Source organism: Hesperophylax consimilis, chromosome 17 (genome assembly GCF_061612785.1).
Source record: "Hesperophylax consimilis isolate HC1 chromosome 17, BYU_Hcon_1.0, whole genome shotgun sequence".
NCBI classification, from domain to species: Eukaryota; Metazoa; Arthropoda; class Insecta; order Trichoptera; family Limnephilidae; genus Hesperophylax; species Hesperophylax consimilis.
This window is the reverse complement of record NC_142852.1, coordinates 17278450-17298748: the sequence shown is the minus strand read 5'-3', so window position 1 is coordinate 17298748 and position 20299 is coordinate 17278450. Positions and strand designations below refer to the sequence as shown.

Here is a 20299-nt window from a genome sequence, read left to right as displayed (position 1 = left end):
GATCAACGAGGCCTACAGGGCAACACTAAAGGCCTTAGACTGGCTCGCAAACCTAGATGTCCCCCTCTAGCCCAGCACCATACGAAAGAAGAAAAATGATGTTTGATGAACATATTATAATAATTCAACAAACCTCCAGTCTCAACTCATCCCTCATATGCCTGGGAACAGGCAATGCCACCCTGGAAACCTGCTGATCCCTGTCGCTGGCTGTGCGAATATCCTTCTCCCTGTCCTGGTCGCTAATATCATCATCATCCAGGTCGGGGGGGCAAGTGTCGGCCAGGGGCGGGCGACAGTCCTCCCAAAAGGACGCTTCGAAGGAACGTAGGGCATCCGACACGGTGGCAATGGGGTCGCAGATGTACCTGGAAAAAATAAATGTTAGTTAAAGATATCTTATGACATATTATCTTTCCAAGGGTTCCACGTTCCTTGATGAAGTGATAAAAAAAATTTCAAATTGTATTATTAGTAATAAACATACATATCGACGGCCCCGAAGAACAATGTCGGATGTGAAAATCTGTAGTCTTGCAGTAGAGCTGTCCTTTAGATCAACAAATACAGTGTTTTTTGATATTTTGCATCAACTCCTATTTATTTAATTGGAATTATCAAAAACAGTAAGAATGCAGTAACAAAACTTTAAACAGCTCTACTGCAAAACTAAACGTTTTCACATCTGACATTGTTCTTTGGGGCCATATATAAAAAAGCTAAAAACGGCTCACCGTAGGTTTTTTCTAAGTAAAATTACTGATAACGAAAAAAAAACACATATCAGACACAGTATAAACGTTATCGTTGCCTCACAAAAAGGTAAAGTTTCATTTTTTTTTTCAAATTGCAGTCTGAACCTTTGGTTTCATTGAGGTGTACATTTTAATTCTTCTGTGGTTAACTTCTAGATTTGAATATAAAGCGTGGTGTTTTCTCTTTCCAACACCGTTTTGATCATATTCTAACCACAGTAGTAAGGGAGACAACGATATATATGAGACCATATGAGCTGTACCCAAAAGGAAACAAATTAGCCTGGGGTTAATATCATGAATTCTCTGGGTTGATGCGACGACCATCGGTGGCCAATATTCATGATGGCCAATACAGTCGAGTTCAATGGTGGGCAATGGAATTCGGGATAATTTCAATTACTGCTAAGTTCAACCGAGGATAACCTCACAATCAAACAAAAGCAGTGTATATTTAGTTACTCTAGGACACTTTGAACAAGGAAAAAGTGTACGTTTAGAAGGGTCCACTTACCAGTAGTGAAGGGCCAGGGCCCCTGCCCAGGTGAGCCCCCGACAAGCGTGCAGGGATTGGCCCCCGTTCAGGGCGAGGCGCGCCCGGCCCGATAGAAGCGCCAACACGCCCATTACGCGCTCACTGATGTGTGATTGGGCGCAGGTCTGCAGGAATGATGCGCACTGGTTGTAGGCTAGGGAGCGAATGTTGTCGTCGCCTAGAAATGAAGATAATAACAGTCAGTAGGATAGGCAGTTGATTTAGAATGGCGTTTATGTGCTCTTTCAGGGCTTGTCAGATAAAGAGCTATCATGGACTGTACTTTCATCTGCGTAACAATGGATTGGTGCACACGTCAAAAGGTCATTGTCAATGAATTGGTACATAAAGGTCATTGATGTGCAACAAAAACAAAGTGAGACACAGAACCGATCCCTGTAGGATGACGGCACTTATTGAATATAAACAAGAGGTGAAACTGTCAGCAACCATCTGAATCGATCTCTTCCTCAAAAAGTTGGCAATCCACGTACACAAGGATGCGGGAAGTCCGTAAGAAGGCAATTTGTTGACAAGACCTCAACATCAAACCCGGTCAAAGGTATTGCATGAGTGGTTCTGCCGGAATACGTATTGACGTCGCTAACGATTTCGTTCTTCTTGTCATTTCGATCCCTTTTAGTCGTAATCAGATACAATTGGGTTTATGAAACATTATTTTCAACGAGGTTATTATTCCTCGAAAAGGAACTCTCTCAAGGTAACCATCCATTATCTGGTTCAAAGCCACAACAAAGGACACAACAATTCACCAACCTTTAATCTGCGTCAATATGGCAGCCAGCAAGTAGTTCTTCTCCTTCTGCGCCAGCCTGCATGCGTCGGGCAGTCGGTTTCCGGCAAGCAGCGCCACAATGCCGTCCACGGAATCCCGCTCCTCGGCGGTTTCCTTCAGGTGAACTTCCTCGGCGTTGCATGTTTCCAGCCAGTCGGAAAACGCGGCGTGTTCGGCAAGCAGGCGATTTCCAGACGGTTCATTGGGGTCTGAAAAATAATAATCGTTAACCCTCAGTATCGCTCTGGATCGATATCGCCCGCGATCCCCACTTACATCAGCTTTCATTTTGTGATCGGTGAGCTCTAGCATAGTGAAATGTGTGCAGTTTATCTCTCTTAAATCTCTAGGTCAATGTAATTATGTACTTTCAGTTACGATTCCATTTTTCATCGGGAGTTACGAAGCTTTGTTTGCCAATTTACATATGACCTCTTAACTCCTAGGCCTCAGAAGGGCCAACAAAATTGAATATTTTTCGAAGAAAGATTGTTAATATTTAAAAATGTTATCAATTTCACACAAAGTAAGGAATAATTGACCTTACTTCGGGGCACACAGACACGCAAGCAGCACACTTCTGCCGTTTTATCATTGCAAACACTTTTATTTTTTTGCTCTTTTGATTATATACATAATGATGGATTTTCATCAAAATCATCATCATTAGTATGTGGCGAGAGATTAATCTAGATTGTCTTGACCAAAGTAAACAACTCGACCTACCTATTTACTTGCGAGTTACTACCGAGAACTAATCGTAAACAACACGACCTACCTACGACAATACGTTGCGAGTTGGTCTGGCACATTATGCCAACTCGCTAGAAGGTTCTAGCCTATCGCCTATGCGTAATAGCAGCGCCACCGAAAGTTCCAGTAGGACCCAGTCTGAGCGAGTGTCTCCGTTTTACTTGCGATCCCGCCTACCTACTGGAACATCGGCAGGGGCTGTATAAATAAGCCTGACGTAGCGAGCAGTTAGTATTCAGTATTCAGTCTTCAGCCAACTACTACCGCGCTAGGAACCTTGACCTAGATATCGCCAGCATTTCATAGTATTATTTCGTATAGTAACGCGTTGTTATTGTGATTTGTGAAACAATTTTAAATTCAATAATAAACGCTGTATCTGAGTTAATAGAGACTTTTATTTTGTACACTAAGATAACCACAAGTATATCTCTCTCCAGCGCTGGATGAGCGGCACACCACACTCACCTTCGTCAGGATCTCCGTGTTCTCCCCACAGAGCGATGCACAGCGACCACACTTGCTTCCAGTACAGCGGGCTGATGCCAATCTGAAAAAAAAAATTTACAATGTCATTAGATAGATGTGGTAATTTTTCAAGTTTGCTAATATTCTCTGGGTAAATTTCTTCTAAAGCAATGACTGACCATGAGGCTTCACAAATCTGACAATTATAATATCCCCTAATTTTTCCCAGGTCTGCACTAGTTTTATTAGAGTATTAAAATCACTCGTCAAAACCCATGGTCTAATGGAAGCAACTACAACATACAACATTTGGACAAAAAAGCATCCCATACTATGGTACTAAACTCTACAGCAAAATCCCACTCTCATTCAAAACACACTGCAATATTTTAACATTTATATCTCAAATAAAAAGCTCGATACACAATATAGGGAGATCAGAAATAGATTTTACTGACACTAAATACAGACTGAAATTGAAACCACTCAACTGAACAAAAAAACTACTTGTAATATATTTATAATTACTTTATACTATCCATACTACTGAATTTTAATCATATGTAAATGAAATCCTCAGCACGGGAGATCCCAGTGAAGATAAGATAAAAAAGACAGTAAAACACTTATTATTATTACAAAAGATATAAATATATGTGATATAATTCTTACGCCATCGGAATCCCTTATCAGAGAGCTGAGTCGCGCGGCTTCCTGCTGATGCTTTTCTGCCGCCACCAGGTGACTATCGGCGTCCGGAACGAACAGAGGGCATTGGGCGTCCGACTTGGAAACCATGCGCGAGTGCGCCAGCATTATTTCAAGGTGACGCTCTACCGTTTCCTGGAAAACAAACAACGGTTGTTAATAAATTACAATTATTTGATTTCAAATCAATTTAAAAACTAACAACGATAACACAATTTCATAGATAAGCTTTTTCCATAGACATCTGAATTAGTAGACTTGCCCTAAGGTGAAATTTGGGAATCATTTTAATGAAACTGGAGACAAACCACGTGATCATATTTTTGGCACCAGAAGGGTTCGAGAATGCTTTGAATAAATTACGACATTAGTCGTACACTGACCACCGAAGAGTGCACATTAAAATAACAAGACCCAGCGCAGAAAGGTAAAGTTTGCTAAAGTAAGGCAAAGGTTTGCAACGCTGTCCATTGTGGGACTTTTCTACACAGTATCTGAATGTTCCTTCTTAACTCTTAAACCCTACCTGGGGTACTGGAGTACCCCCCTGGTGTTTAAAATATCAACAATTTTTACAATATTGCACTGTTGCAAAAATTGTTCTAGCTAATCTACTCTCGATAATTGGCGCGTAAGTACGTCACTAAGCCGTGACCGCCCGGCAAGTGCAGTCGCGTCCACAGGTGTTCCGGGGTACCCTAGTACCCCGTGGTAGGAATAGTGTTAGTTCTTCCTTCCAGTTATACTTGAATTACTGAAGTTGTTTTTCGACATCTCTCTGGTAAGTTTACACATTATTTATGATTTACTTTACTTAGTGATAATGGTTAGAGTACAGTGTTGACAGGGAGGGCCTGCGCCGAATAACGAGACATTCATGGACTAATAATGTGTTATGAATGTAATGAAAGTGTATGCAGCGTAATGATGTGTCTGTATTGTTTTCAGATATGGCATCTCAGACTCGAACCAGACGGTTCACTTCTATACCCATAGTCAAGAAGTTACTGGAAAAATGGATAACATTAGTTGGAACTGTAAAGAAGAATAAACGACAAATTCCTCCTGTTTTCTTGGACACTAAAAATCGAGAGAGATGCACATCAATGTTTGCCTACGACGGACCTCTCACACTTTTATCGTATTGTCCTCTGAAGTCAGCTAAGAATAAAGTTGTAATCATGCTATCCACCATGCAAGACAGCCCTGACAAGGATAATGAAGTGTACCTTCCAGAAATAATACATTTCTATAGTAAAACCAAATGCGGGGTGGATGTGTTCGACCAACTTTGTAAGAAGTACTCGACGTCCAAGAAGACCAAAAGGTGGCCCATGTGTCTCTTCTACGGGTTGCTAAATGCCGTTGGTGTCAACTCTTGGGTCTTATTCAAGTTGTCAACTAACATTGATAAAAAGAAAATAAGATAATAGAATTTCTTAAGAGTTTGTCAATTGCACTCATAAAGCCTCACATGAGAGCAAAATTACAATGGCCAAGTTTACCCCGGGATTATACGTGCAGTCTTGAATATTCATAGTGAAGATCATAGACCGGTCCTTGATAATCCCAAACCTGGTCGCTGCTGCTTTTGTCCGCGCACAAAGGACAAAATATCTCGATCTGTCTGTAACACTTGTCGCCGCCATATTTGTGTTGACCATCAATACAAAATCTGTCCTTCATGTAACGACAAAAATGTCTATTAGTTTTTATTAATAAATTTTATTGTCTTTTCTTATTACTTTGCCATAATAAAAATAATATTTAAAAAAATATAACACTTTTATTTTATAAATTTTTTTTGCGCGGGGTACTGAAGTACCCCGTGGTAGGAATAATTACATTCCCAGAGTGGTAGGGTTTAAGAGTTAAATGAATCGTCTGACGACGCTAAAATTGAGTGAGGTGGGTAAATTATAACACATTTGTAAAAGTGTCTAACTAAACAGTGTAACAAAATATAAAATTTGAAAAACAAGCTCAAACTTTTGTTTACCCGATTTTGGATGTGTAGTTAAGTTTTTTACACAGCCAGAAATTTACACGCCATTGTAAAAAGTATTATTAATTTTTAATAGATTTAATTTTAGAGGACCTAATGGTGATATTACAATGCGAGTTGCCCGCATACTGTCAGATTCATTTATTGACAAATCACCGAAAGTGGGACGGTCATGCCCTCTCCTGCGCTCTTCCCTTTTCTCTTTGCTCATCTATTAATTTGAATGTCTATGCTTCTTTCAAAAACAGTATATCATTTTCGGATATGTTAAAAAAAAAAAAACAAACAAATCTATTTGAAATTGAATGACAAGAGGGAATATTATTTCTTTGACCTTGTCAAATATAGCCTGGTAGTCAAAAGGACAGTTGATGCAAATCACCGTATTCAGTATTCTTTATGATCAACATGAAACTTTTAGGAAATTTTTCTGTTCGGTGGTAATTGTTAATTAATAATAATGGTTACCTTGAATGTGATATCGATGTCGGTGGGGGCGCCTCCCCCAGCGATCCTCAACCTCTGGGTCACCACACCAGAGCTGTCAGTATCGCCACGGCCGGCGAGGTAGTCTGATAGAGACGAGAGATCACGGGCTAGGAGAAAAGATTAAAAAAAATAATTTTTAATTTGTTCGGAATCAGGGAAACGTTCATTCGATAACTAACACCTCTGCGGTAGGTCACACCAAATGGTTCGCTTGCTGACTTAGCACAGAAGAAACCAGATGAAGAAGTCCCTTTGAACTCTTCAGCAGAGCTATCTCGACCCATCGCCTTGCGCAGCAGAGGGGAGGGTCATACCTTAGCCCTGGTACCAGATTCTTGCACCCCGTCGTTCCTTTTTCCTTGCGAGAACTTCATCTCCTTCCTTTACTCAAAAAGACTATCCACACAGCATTCCCAAATATATTATCATTTAACTAGCATCATTCGGTGCCACAATGTTTACCGTGGGAAATGTTTTGTTTACCATGTTTTGGAAACATTTTGTCACAGGGCAAGGACAAGGCTTAGCAATTATTTATTTATAAATACAGAGTAAAATATGATTTGTCTTACCTAATGCTACATCAGCCACTGAATCAAGAGTTGCTAGAGAGGTCAGCTGTGAGCCGACGCCCCATCCCACCCGGAACAGTCTAGCGTTGGCTATGGCCAAGTCGGAATAGCACGCTGCACCCAGTCGACCTAGACACATCAAAATGTCAATCACATTACGGTAATATAATCCGCCAATTTACTAGTTGAAAGCACAAAATCAAGCTCTATAATTGGTCAGTATTCAAATGTCTAATGCAGTAGTTTGCTTAGACTGGAGAGCGCAGCCAAGTACACTCGCACTAGTTATCTAACTCGTACACACGCAGTCAATATACCTCCGCGTCTAACTTGCTAGAGCTGACCATTTTACCACTCACCAAGGGACATTATTGTTGTTTTGGGACATTTCCGTTAGTCTTTTGTGAATTCTAGCAATTATCGCATGTGTTTCTGTTTGTTTCGTTCCGCCACGTTTTTTGTTTGAATAAGTTTACAAAATGAAGTCTTCTCGCAAGCGCTCACATGACACTTTAACAAATTTAACAACAAAAACTGTTTTTATAAAAATGCGTGTTTTAATTTTTAGCATATTTTCTATGCAAAATAAAAAAAATCCGGATAAATTAAATATTTCTAAGGGGGTATTTCACTATCTCTGATTATGTTCTGACTAAGCACTAATCCGCGGATTAGTCATTTTTTCGTTTTCACTATATCTGAATAACGCTAACGCTCGGGTTAAAGTTCGATTTGACTAATCAGTGCTCGAACCTCACGTTAGGCGCTATTCCTCGAATCAAAGATGGCGTCAAAACATTCCGAGTTTGACAGCGGAGAAGTGAGTCGAATTTTGTTGCGAATTATTATGGATACCGAGGTTTTTGATTTACAGAAGCAGGTGAAAGGGCGGCGATGCGAAGGCCGCGAGTTTTAAGAGCTCGAATGAATTTGAATGCTTGTGTGATCCATCCTGAATTATTTGATTGTGTTCAAAATAAGAAACAATGTATTAATTCGACACGAATCTATCTAAAATGACCTGATAATCAACATAACATAACCAAAAAAATGCACACTTTGCGGTGTGCGGACTATGGCGGGAAACTGGATGACGGCGTTGACCACAGATCAATTGGCGTTGACTCTAGCATTCCATAGACATTGCGGCAAAACATGACAGGCGTTGCAGTAGATGGGGTAACTGCAAACATTTTGCGATGTTGCCAGACTATTTCGAGTGTTATCTATCCGGAAGCTCGGCAACAATGGTGAAACGGTCGCCGTTGAATAACGAAGTTATTCTGATCTTTAAAGCCAGCCAACGGCTAGCTAGTCAGATATTTAGCCCGACATAGTGAAATACCCCCTAAGTGTATCCGAAAACTAAACACTGTTTTAGAAAGATGATGAAATACGCTTTCAAATGTTATTATGCTACGTATACATACGGGAGCGGTACTGCCGAGCTGAACCTCAGATTATGAGAAAGGAACGAAGCAACTGCAAATGCCGCATGCAGTTGCTTAGCTCCTTTCCTGTAATTCGTGGCTCGCCTCGCGTTCCGGTTCACAAACGTATACGTACAATTAGATATAAATGTATAATTTTTCACTTTACGTTTTTGCAATAAAAAATTACCGTTGCCCTTGAGGTGATTTCTCATAAAAACGGCGCTATATAAATTAGCCAAATATTATTATTATTATTAAAAAGTGTTTTTTTTTTCAAATTGCAGTCGGAACCTTTGGTTTCATAAAGGTGGAAATTTTAATTCTTCCTCATTTAACTTCTAGATTTGAATATAAAGCATGGTATTTTCTCTTTCTACAACAGTAACAGTAAGGGAGACAACGATTTCTGTGAGACCATACGAGTTGTTCCCAAAAGCAAACAAATTATTCTGAAGGGATAACAGTCAAATAAAAAAGTAATTTTACCTGCAATGGTTTTCTTGAAGGGCAGAATCCTCTTGTGGTATTTCAGCATCACAGTTTGTGGTTTAATTATTGGTGGCTTCATTTTTACACCTAAAAAAAAACATTACATATTTCATACTTAACCGATAGAATTACAAAATTATTGTCATAAAATAACTTCCCTAAGAAGCTGGACTCAATCGAGTTCTGATGCCAACCCTGACGTATTTTTACCTTCCTGCAAGGCTCTCGATCCATCGGCTCGCACCTCAGTGGAAGGGATGAATTCAAAAGTCCATCACTCCTGGGACAAACTGACCACCAGATTCGCAATTCTGTACTTTTGCTTGGACAAATTTAAGGATGTTTATAGCTGCACATTGTAACAGTTATACTTCCAACCCCGGGAATCTGAATGTTGACTCTAACAGTAACTGTTACTGGATGTTGACTTGATCGAGCGCCTGGCTTTAGCGAGAGTGTAGCCGCTCGTTTGGAAGGTAACAGAGCAGCGGCATTAACCGGGAACTGAAGCGAGTGAGTGTTCAGCGGAGAGCCAACGAGGAAGTGTATCCTGGGAACGACCGATGGGGGAATCTCCAGGCGACACGGAAACGAGTTATCAAGTTTACTTGATACTGGTTATCGTAATTCTAGTTTTAATAACAATTTGTGATTTATTTATTTATTTATTTATTTGGAAAAGTTGACAGCAAATCTGTAATTATATAATGATACAATAATAATATTATTAATTATGCCAATTATGAACTTTCCACTGATGAATAGTTAATGGTGTTACAATGGTGTACAATGGCATAGAGATGTTCTCTTAAATTAATTTCTTGTTTAGTTAGGAAATATTAAAAATATTAAAATAAAGGAGGGTGGGGGGGAGGAGGGGGAAATATAGGATAAGGATTAAGAGGCAAAGGACGGGAATATATAGGAATTGAACTAGTTTGAGTTTTGTTGATTATTGAGTTTTTGTTTTATGTCGCGTAAAGTCGAGTTAAATATGTCAATATGGTTATAATTTAAGTTAAAAAAGTGTGTGGATCTGTAGATAAATGAGTTTTGTTTGGAATTTGTCTTACAATGAGGGAGATTAAAAGTAAGCGACTGTCTGCTGTTGCGATTGGGAACATGGAATAATAGGCGTTGAAGAAGATCAGGACTATCGATTAAATTGTGTGTAATTTTGAATAACATTACCAAATCTGCTACATTTCTTCGGAAAGTTAACGTCTGTATATTGAAGAACTTTGCAGAGTCTTCATTACTGATATGAGATCGAAAAGAGCGGAAATTAAGGTACCTTAAAAATCTATTTTGAACACTTTCAATTCTATTTTTATGTATTGCATAGCCTGGGTTCCAATGGTTCCTTGGTGATGTCAAACATATGACACACATGGCACCCGACAATGTGTATTAACACATTGTGGTCGGGACACGGCATTTGCCGTTTTTCGCGGACTGTCGGTCAACTGCGGGACACGGCAAATGCTGTTTTTGTCGACTGTCGGTTTTTGGAGGGAAACGGCATTATACGGGTTTGTTATCAGCGTGAAATAAAACGCCTTGAAGGGTAATTTGCTACCTTGGTGCTAGGCGACACTCTGTCCACGTTATTTGAGATGCCTTGTCCGGATTGGCTAGTGTGCCGCTTGTAAAGGCGTCGCCACAAATCTAGAGCTTTTATGTGATCTCAATCTCCAGTTTAGTTTGAGTCATTTCACGTATTGGACTATTTTTCATACCGCTCGCACTGTTTGGTATTTTATTATTTGAATATGTTAGCATTGTATAGGACTTTATCCCTACAAAAATGTCTTTACAAGCCAATGATAGTGACGATGAAGTGTACTTAAGTGTTCGCCTTCGGCCTTAGGCGACACTGTTCAATATTTATGCGATCAGATTTCACACATCCAGCGATTGTAAAATTGCAAGCATGGCATATTATTAGCATATTATTTATTATATAACTATATGATATGAATAAACATAATATCTTTTACATGGAATTTTCAAATATTGAATGCCATTTACTTTATTAATATCAGGTTTTTATATTCAGCTTTGAAATGTGGTGTAATTATGATGTAATCAAAGCAATTATAATTTATATTTGATAATCAAATGTCATATATGATTTCTTTGAAAATTTCAATCGAAAATATTATTTGGTTTAGAAATTGTATTAATTTTAAGAAAGCGATATATTTTTGCGATAATCGCGAAAAACACCCGCTATAGGCTAGAGTCTATTGTTTGAAGCGCCCGACTACAATGTGTTAAGGTTAGTACTTCTAGTTTTAATAATAACTTTTAAGCGATTCTAAGGAACCTTGTACTTGCCCTGAGATAGAATCATATAATAATTATAGGATCTTTGTTTTTCAAAGTGTATTAGTTATTTTCTATAATACACGAGTACGTTTCACTTGCAAATAAAAGCTTAAATTGACATCATCTTTTATTTCATCCCCATAAATGAGTAGTAACATATGATGCGATTAGGTTACGACATAATCCACCAAGCTCTATTCAAACGAGGCATTCCATGAAAAGTGCCAGACGGTATAGTATGGTATAATATACTTAATTTTTGTGCCTTTTTAGCTGCGATGCTGGTCTGAAACAAGTTGTACCGTTATTTGGGGTGGGACAGTTATAGATTTTGTGGTTTATTTTATCTTCAGCAGATCTGTTTACATTTGCAGTGGACTACTGTGATAGCCGACGTTTATCACTGACTTTGTGATAGCTGACGATTAGATCTTTTGTAACAGAGAAGTAGTGCCAGGTGAGGTGCTTGTGGCGTTATCGAGATAACCACACATTTGCGGGTCTTGTCTTTTTCAAAAGGTACTTTGTGGAGAATTTTAACCACCTTATAATAATATTTGGATGATTTGTATAGCGCCGTTTTTGTGCAAAATCACCTCAAGGGCGCTGTACAAATATATAATACATTTCTACAATGATCTATGTTATTACTAACTATATATGGAGATAATATACAGTACAATACTTACCTGGTAAGTCACTTGAGATCAACACTTAATTAGCATTAGTTAATTGTTTATTAGCGAAATTTAGATCCAGGATTTAGGACGTTATTGGAAAATTGGATATAACTGGACTTTCTCTCAGGAATGATATATTTAATAGTAAGTTTTTAGTTTAGACCTGAATTCTGTTAGACTTGTTATGGATCTTAGTTCCGGAGGGAGTTTATTCCAAGCCTTCGGCCCAGATACTCCGAAAGTGCGATCACCAAACTTAGTATTTGGCTTGCGCTTAGGTTCCATCAGTCTGCCTACAGCTGCTGATGTTGCTGATCTAAGAGTTGACTGCCTCAGACCAGTGTTTTCCGGGACGCATAGTTCAGAGATGTTGGGTGGGGCCATTTCATTGATGGATTTAAACACTATCCAGCACAACCTTATCAGGTTTCTTGTCTCCTAAGAGAGTTTTGTTTGACTATTGCCGAAAAAAATACATTTTCTGAAAGAATTTAGAGCAAAATAGAGTAGACAATAATTACAGAATGCTGTCTGTTGAACTGGTAAAAACAACACTCGGTTATGTTAGGTTTGGTTGAGTTAGGTTAGGTTAACTAGTTTATTTTTTTATTAATGACTATTTATTTAGATTAAGTTAGGTTAGTTTTAATTTTTTATTAACAACTGTTTGGTTAGAAGTTAGTTAGGTTAGTTAATTGGTAATGACAAGATAAGTTTAGTTACCGGACTGCAGGAAGGGGTCGGTGCACACGTTGCGGATGACGGTGTCGTCCATCAGGCTCATGGTCTCCGCGGGGGCGGGCAGAGAACCGCTGACGATAGAAAGTGCCTGAGGGACGAGGTGATCCGTCACTGACTGCATGTCGTCCAGGTCTATAACCAAATAATCATACATAGTACATAATAAAAACCAATGTTTTTTTACTATAATCTATTTTAGGCAGGCCAGTAGTTTATCATACAAAGGAATCCACCAATTGATAGATTCAAGCTAGATTGTAGGTGTCATATTAATCAAAAGAAAATGTAATCCCATTTTCAAAGCTTATTCATATAGGCGCCAGAAGTTTTTACAGAGTCGTTTGAATGGTACAAGAAATCGGGGACGCCCGAGGAAAACTTAACGCAATATCTTTGCACTGGAATAAGAATTTGGCATTCTCAGACTATAAAAATATTACCATTCGTTATTTCGGCTTCTGGCATTATACCTAGATCTCTTATTAAAAATTTAGGCGCATTAGATCTATCAAAAAATTTATGTATAAAGATGCAAAAGTCGGTCATTTTGAATACATGTAAGATAACGAAAGATTTTTTAAATATTTATACTGAGGGATCAGTAGGATTTATAGGCCCTGTTAGAAGTTCTACCGAGCCGAACCCTCTGATATGAAAATATCTGGAGTCGGTGAATTATTTTCCTATTTGATCTCTGGTGAGTTGACGTGTTGTTCTTGTATTGTTTTGTATTTATTTTGTTTATATAATGCACTTGCATAATGTTGATTGACTAGATGATCATTTGTGGAAAAGTGTGTGGAAGGGTTTAGTTTTTCCTATGGGGAAGATTTAACCCGGACATAAAGTCTAAAAATAAAAAAAAGACATTTGTAAACATAGATGTCAGATGACTAAAATAAAATTAATCTCTAAATAGTATAAAATAAAGTTTGTTTGTGCGCTAAGTTCTTCTAAACTACGCACAAGATTTTGATAGGGTTATCACCATCATTTAGAGAATTTCTTCCGGAAGGTTTACATATATAATCCGTGCATATTATATTTATATAAAGTGGAGAAAAGTCAATGTTTTATAATAAAATGGTAAAAATATTTTTTCAGGCACTACATTACTAACACTGACTAAACCTTATGAGATACATCAAAATAATGTACTACGGAATTGTATATCTTTAACCCTTTCACACCCGCATTATTGTTTCCACATATATAAAATATGTAATGCTTGCTAATACCTCAGAAAATTACTTGAAAATTTTTGGTATTTAATTTTTTTTTTTTTTTTTTAATTTATATGTGTTAATTTGGATTAACATTGGGCGTCAGAGGGTATTTTTTAAATAGAAAGGTAAAATAAACATAACACAAAAGTAATACAAAAAACTGTTTCATGTCAAAAATGCACATTTACAATGAAGTGATAATCTCTAAGGTACAAACAAATAACATTTTAACTAAAATTCATCCAGAAATAAAGAAATAATCTAGGATAATAAATCTTTAAAAATTCGTCATACTAGTCTAAAACATGTCCGTCACTACCAGTGTTAATTTGAATGAATATTGAAATTCATTTACAATATTCTGAGAAATTACTGTGAACAGTGAATTAAACTGATGTTATTATTATAGAACACATCTTAGCCTCTCAGACATAGAATTTTATTTATTATGTGTCCCTTTGAGAACTGTCAGAACGTGATAATTTTTGTGTTATTTACGAGTTTTACTAAAATCTTCATAACTCACGTTTTGGGAAACGTAGCCTCATTCTAAAAAATGTTTTGGAAAGATTATGAAATCCACTATCGCATTGTGTTGTTATACGTAAATATTTGCGTTTCTAAATATACATTTTATGAAAACGTCAAAAATATGTAAAAATCGCTTACCATTATTTCAAAGCATTGAAAAATGTACTTTTTTCTGAGTAGCTTAAAGGAATAACACTTTATATATCGAAGAAATATATTTAAAAACTATTAGTCACCTCAAAATATTAACCGACCAAACTAAAATATTTTTAATAAATTATTTAGAAACGCAATAAATTATTAACGAACATCTTGACAGTTTCAATCGGCTTAGATAATGCACCTCTACGTTCCATAGATATTCTTGAATACAGACGCGTAGCGTTATTCATTATCGATACTCTGTTTTTTAAATCATGGCAATCCGTATACTAGTGATGGAAATAAATCAATTTTTGTAAAATCTCGCGCGTTTACGTGAAAAGACGTTCTAATGTCTTGACCGCTATTATCATATTTACGTCTTTTGACGTTCTAATGTTCTGAGTGGTTAATGCGTTAAAATATTTGTAATTCAAGTATAAAATATTGATATCTCACCTTAAATGAAGTAATCAATGACGGCAGAAATTCGATGAAACTCACAATCAGCAGATGTCAAAATATTTATCGTTGTTGTGGCGGGAATAAGGGTTTCAACCGAGCGGAAAAAATAGACGCCACAGAAAAGACTACAAGCTATAAGAAATCGAAAACATGGCTTTTCTAAATTACAAAGTTCATGTTAATTTGAATTAACACTGGGGCTGAAAGGGTTAGAAGGCCTACAGAAAAGTCCGCAACGCTGGGTACAAGTCATCAAGGTAATTTTCTCACAGCAATTAAACACGACTTGTTTTAACATGTGACCTCCGGAATCGTAGCCGAGTATCTTAACCGTTCGGCCACAGAGGTCTACGTGGGAATGAATCCGTATAATTTTAATAATTCTTAGTTTCCTACCATTGTCCGTGTTGTAGAATGAAGCCTTCATCAACTGTAAAGTGTGCGAACTGCGAATGTCCATCTGCATTCTAGAATTTGGAGTTGTGACATCTGGAAAAGAAAAAAAATCAATACAATCTATATTTATAATATATTTGCGTATATTTGAATGCGACGTTGTGTCAACATTTCAAAGCAATCCGTGAAGAACTTTCGGAGATTTAAGATATTGAACAAACGAACATTAACATTTTTATGTATACAGGGTGTATCGACACTAACCTGACAAACTTTAACCAGCTATTCCTTTAATGTTATGGGCACTTTGCTGTCCGGTAGCATTTTTTTTTCAATTAAAAACAAAAAAAAATTATAATTTCCACACTACATCACTGTCATTGGCATTGCGTTTCGTGTTCAACAGCTGTTATAAGCAAGTATGTCAAAAAGCGTCTTCGCTCTTTCGCACACACTAAATAATAATAGTTAAAGATGAGACGAATGGTGCCGTGCCATTTCGTTGTGATTGTAAAAGTGCGCCAATATAGGTACACACGTGCATTATTCAACAGAATTCGAATAAAATATTTGCCAGATGGGTTTTCAAACTTTGACAAAGGATAAAACAGTGGTGACATGTGATGAAAATATGAATAGTAAATTTTTTATTAAAAAAAAACGTTACCGGACAGCAAAGTGCACATAAGATTTTTTACTCCAAATATGCTAAGGAATAGCTGGTTAAAGTTTGTCGGGTACATGCCGATACACCCTGTATAGATAGATAGATTGAGAGTCAATAGGGAATATTTGATGGCTTGATCCACTCGAGCGATTCTTGGCATAATATGCCAAATAAATAGAACTATTCATCAGAGTTTTATGTGATACGTCTCATTGCATACAACACTAGTTTGTACGTTCAACTTATCTCCTATCGGAGATTGGCTATCATCAGTTTGTAGGTTAATGTCTATTCATTCAAAAGCAGATTTTACTTTTAAGAACTAAATGATGATATTATAATGCGAGATGCCTATATACTGTCAGATTGATTTATTGACGAATCACAGTCAGCTTTACCCCCTTCGTTCTTCAACAGTTGATTTTACCCCTCATCTTTAATTTCTAGTCTATATATTCATATGTCTGTGCTGTTATCTAATTACTTGTCCCTGTCTGATAGTGTGGAAGAGACAATGTCAGTGACATTGCAACAATTTAGGGTACAAAACAGTCTATTAACCCATTGGCATACTAATTTTTATTTGTTACATCTATGCATATTTCAGATGGATTCTTACTGCGCATTGAGTACTGATTCTTAATGCACCTCAAACGCAACAGCTTTCCTACTTTTATATAGATTTCATAAAAATAGTGATTTTATTATAATCTACCCAACTAAGTGGGGTGAGTTTTAGCGGCCGCATAGCAGCTCAATATGCCGCTGCAAAAGAAATGCAGCCGCCCAATCTTGGCGGCGGGTATGCGGATTAATTATCGCTCCCTCAGTGTGTTTAATTCAGTGCAGGCATTATCCCTCGAGGCCACCATATCCATTTGCATCAAGACGTATACCAAAGACTTTCCAATTCTAACTGTTCCCCAATACTGATATTGATTACAGATAAAACTGCAAATTGACACATTTGTGCGTCTGGCTGTTCATGGAATCCTGGCATTTTTCTCCAGCATCACATTTTGAGGGTGTTTATCCGCTTTCTTTCTCTAAATATCCACGTTTCCACACCTTATAAAGGTTTTTAAAATTAAAAGGTGTCATAGTAATAAAGTTGAGTATTTAAGCAATAGATGGCGCTAGTCATAAAGCTTACTCCAGAGTCCGACAGATGTCGCTAGAGTGTAACAATTACTTGTGAGATGATATTGACAGGGAACAAGCTTCTCGAACGAGAGAATTACCAACCCTCGGGTAATGAACAGTGTAGCTAAATCCAGACCTATTATTTGTAACGTAAACAATTATCAGTAGAACCTTTTATTTTTTAACAAAGAGTTCCCAACACAAATCTGCAAAGTAAGGCAGATATAACAAAAGGTAAACTTACCCTTTGAACCAAAGATGGAAGACTGATTGTCTGGATGAAGAACTAACGTGTCCACACTGTTTTCCTCTGACGTGTCCATTGCAAAACCACCTGGAAATAAAATTACATCAGTTTTATATGATAACTAGCTGTTCCCCGCCAAGCTTTGCTGTGGCTAAGTCTAACTGTGTAGATAGAGAAACAATATGGATCTGTTTGTCAAAAAAAGCATGTTTGTCTAACACAGAGGTTCCCAAACTTTTTTGCCCCGTAGACCACTTGCCTGCCGAATATTGAATTTTCCTAAAACTATTAACGTCCCATGTGATAATCATTTTTCTTTTTCGTGAGAAGATTCCCTTACCTTGCCTGTCCAACAACCGGGTGGCGGTATAGTTGTTCTGTCTTTACACTGTGCAGACAGGGGCGCCCTCGTGAGGTATTACACCAAATCAAAATGAAGCAGGATAAGCAACGGGAATTTCTTTCCGTAGCTGGCCCTACAGAACTGCCCCTTAAGTTCTTTGGCTTATTCCGGTCAGTTCTTCTTGTCACATGATATACGATTCTTCAACGTTGCATTTCCACAGTCAAAATGTCCTCAAACTTAGTTTTGAAGTCTGTGTGAAGTACATTTAAATGTTGAACGTCATTATTACCCTGGACGTTTTTCAAAAACAAGTTGGGGAACTAGGAAAATTCGCAGTTTCCAATTTGCAATGTGTTGCTTGAATATATTAATTCTGACGAGAAAAGGAACGTAGACTCTATTTATATACCTCAATTAACAACTTTACGAAATATAAAAATACAAATATCAAATAAGTAATTTCTCAGTCTATTATATTTGTGTTAGGTCTATTGTGTCATTTACGGAACTCCTAAATGTTGACTTGACGTAAATGGGGGTCTGCTCGTATGTACCCCCATTTAAATCTCGTGGGCCCCCAAATTTTTTTCTCGCTGACATAGACCCCCAGCATGCCGATATCGACCCCTGGGGGTCCATATAGACCACTTTGGGAACCTCTGGTCTAACAGATGGTGCTGGTTTTCAAGCAAAGCATGTTTTTACCTGTCCCAGGTGACATCTATATAATTTAGATATATAAAAACACATGCATATTCAAATGCAACATTGTGTCAAAATTTCAAAGCACATTTTTATTTATATAGATAGATTAAAGATTAATAATCCATTTGGATTTTGGATTGAGATGCTGATTCTGATATCAATCGTTTAGTGACAGTGCGCGCTACGGACGAGTTTGGCGGCCACCTCTGGTCTTGAATATTCCAACATACCAATAAAAATACTCTTGACTTGTGCAAAAATGTATAATCTGTTTTATTCTCCTATATATTAATGCATGGATTACAATCTAGAACTAGTGTCATTGGTTACTTTGGCACAAATTACATTACATTGGGAGTGCCACAAGGGTCGGTTCTCGGACCTTATGTACATTAATGATATGGTTAAAGTATTGTAAAATAAGATTATTTGCAGACGACGCACTGACATATATAACAGGAGAAGATTATGAACTCATAATGAACCATATAAATGAAGACCTACATAATATATCAATATGGCTGAAGAAAAATAAACTTAAATTGAATGTAAACAAAACAAAATTCATGAACATTGGAAAACGAGTAACGCAAACAAAAAAAGACATATTGATAGACGGTGAAGTATTGAAAGAAGTATTTGAAATGAAATATTTGGGGGTAATAATTGACTCCAAATTAACTTTTGCTCAAAATACAAAACAAATTATTAAAAAGATTGCCAAAAAAATCTCACTGTTGGGAAGAATAAGAAGATTCCTTAACACAGTTTCCAGTAAAAATGTGTACAACGCAATTATTGTACCACACATAAATTACTGTAGCAGCATTCTATTCTTATCCAACAACGGTTTAATGAAACAAATGACAATTCTACAAAATAGAGCAATGAGAACCATATTGAAGAAAAATAGATACACAAAAATTAAGAACATGTTGAAGGAATTAACCCTCAGGATCCGACCAACTACAATAGCAGTTCTTTGAAATCATGACTTCCTTCAGGTGCACTGCAATGTGCAGTGTGCAGAACTAGGTTTTAGATGTTTTGAACGCAATTTAATACTGTCCATGAAAATTCCTAAGTAAAATATTGATATTGTAGATGTCTGTCAATTATTTCATATATAATTTTCAATATTATATTTGTCATTGAGATATTTACAAAATATTACCCGGCTTCTTAGGGTTAAATAACTTGTCATTTAATCTTTTGCACGCGGCCGTATCAACTGTTGTTACGGCAAAAAGTCTATACTCACACGCGGCCGTATCAACAGTTGATACGGAAACTTTGACGGCCGATATTCCAGCGCTCTTTCGTCATAAATGTATTTCTTGCTCGCTTGGACATTCGTAGAACTATCACGATGCTGACATCTACAAGTATTTCTCAAAAATAAAATTGTATTTCATAAAAAAAGATCCATAATCAAGTGCGCCTCTTCGCGCCTTTGAGTGCTTTAGTTCACAATTTTGTCAACGGATGGCGTTAGTACTAGTATGTTATCTGCGCTTGCGCGCGCCGAGTTGATTTGTGGAATCTGCGCCGATAACATTCTGTGTTCTGCTGTAATATTGAATTATTACGAAAAATTCAAATTAATTTGTTCACTTCAGAAATCTTTTTTTTTTTTGATTTCTTGTGTTTCGTCTAGCAAATTCAATTTTACTGTAT

At 37.2% G+C, this 20299-nt stretch overlaps 1 protein-coding gene across 1 annotated transcript in view; it reads right to left on the bottom strand.

Moving 5' to 3' along the window:
• Nup98-96 (nuclear pore complex protein Nup98-96) overlaps nt 1-20299 on the bottom strand; it is a 106057-nt gene that overhangs the window by 19595 nt on the left and 66163 nt on the right. Inside the window, exons 25-35 of the mRNA XM_089641565.1 lie at nt 17569-17658; nt 15515-15607; nt 12738-12887; nt 9001-9090; nt 7082-7210; nt 6489-6616; nt 3980-4150; nt 3308-3389; nt 2068-2295; nt 1270-1468; nt 134-368 (exon numbers count right to left, since the gene is read on the bottom strand). Of these exons, the coding sequence (XP_089497691.1) occupies nt 134-368; nt 1270-1468; nt 2068-2295; nt 3308-3389; nt 3980-4150; nt 6489-6616; nt 7082-7210; nt 9001-9090; nt 12738-12887; nt 15515-15607; nt 17569-17658 (1595 nt within the window). The remainder of the gene's footprint in view (nt 1-133; nt 369-1269; nt 1469-2067; nt 2296-3307; nt 3390-3979; nt 4151-6488; nt 6617-7081; nt 7211-9000; nt 9091-12737; nt 12888-15514; nt 15608-17568; nt 17659-20299) is intronic.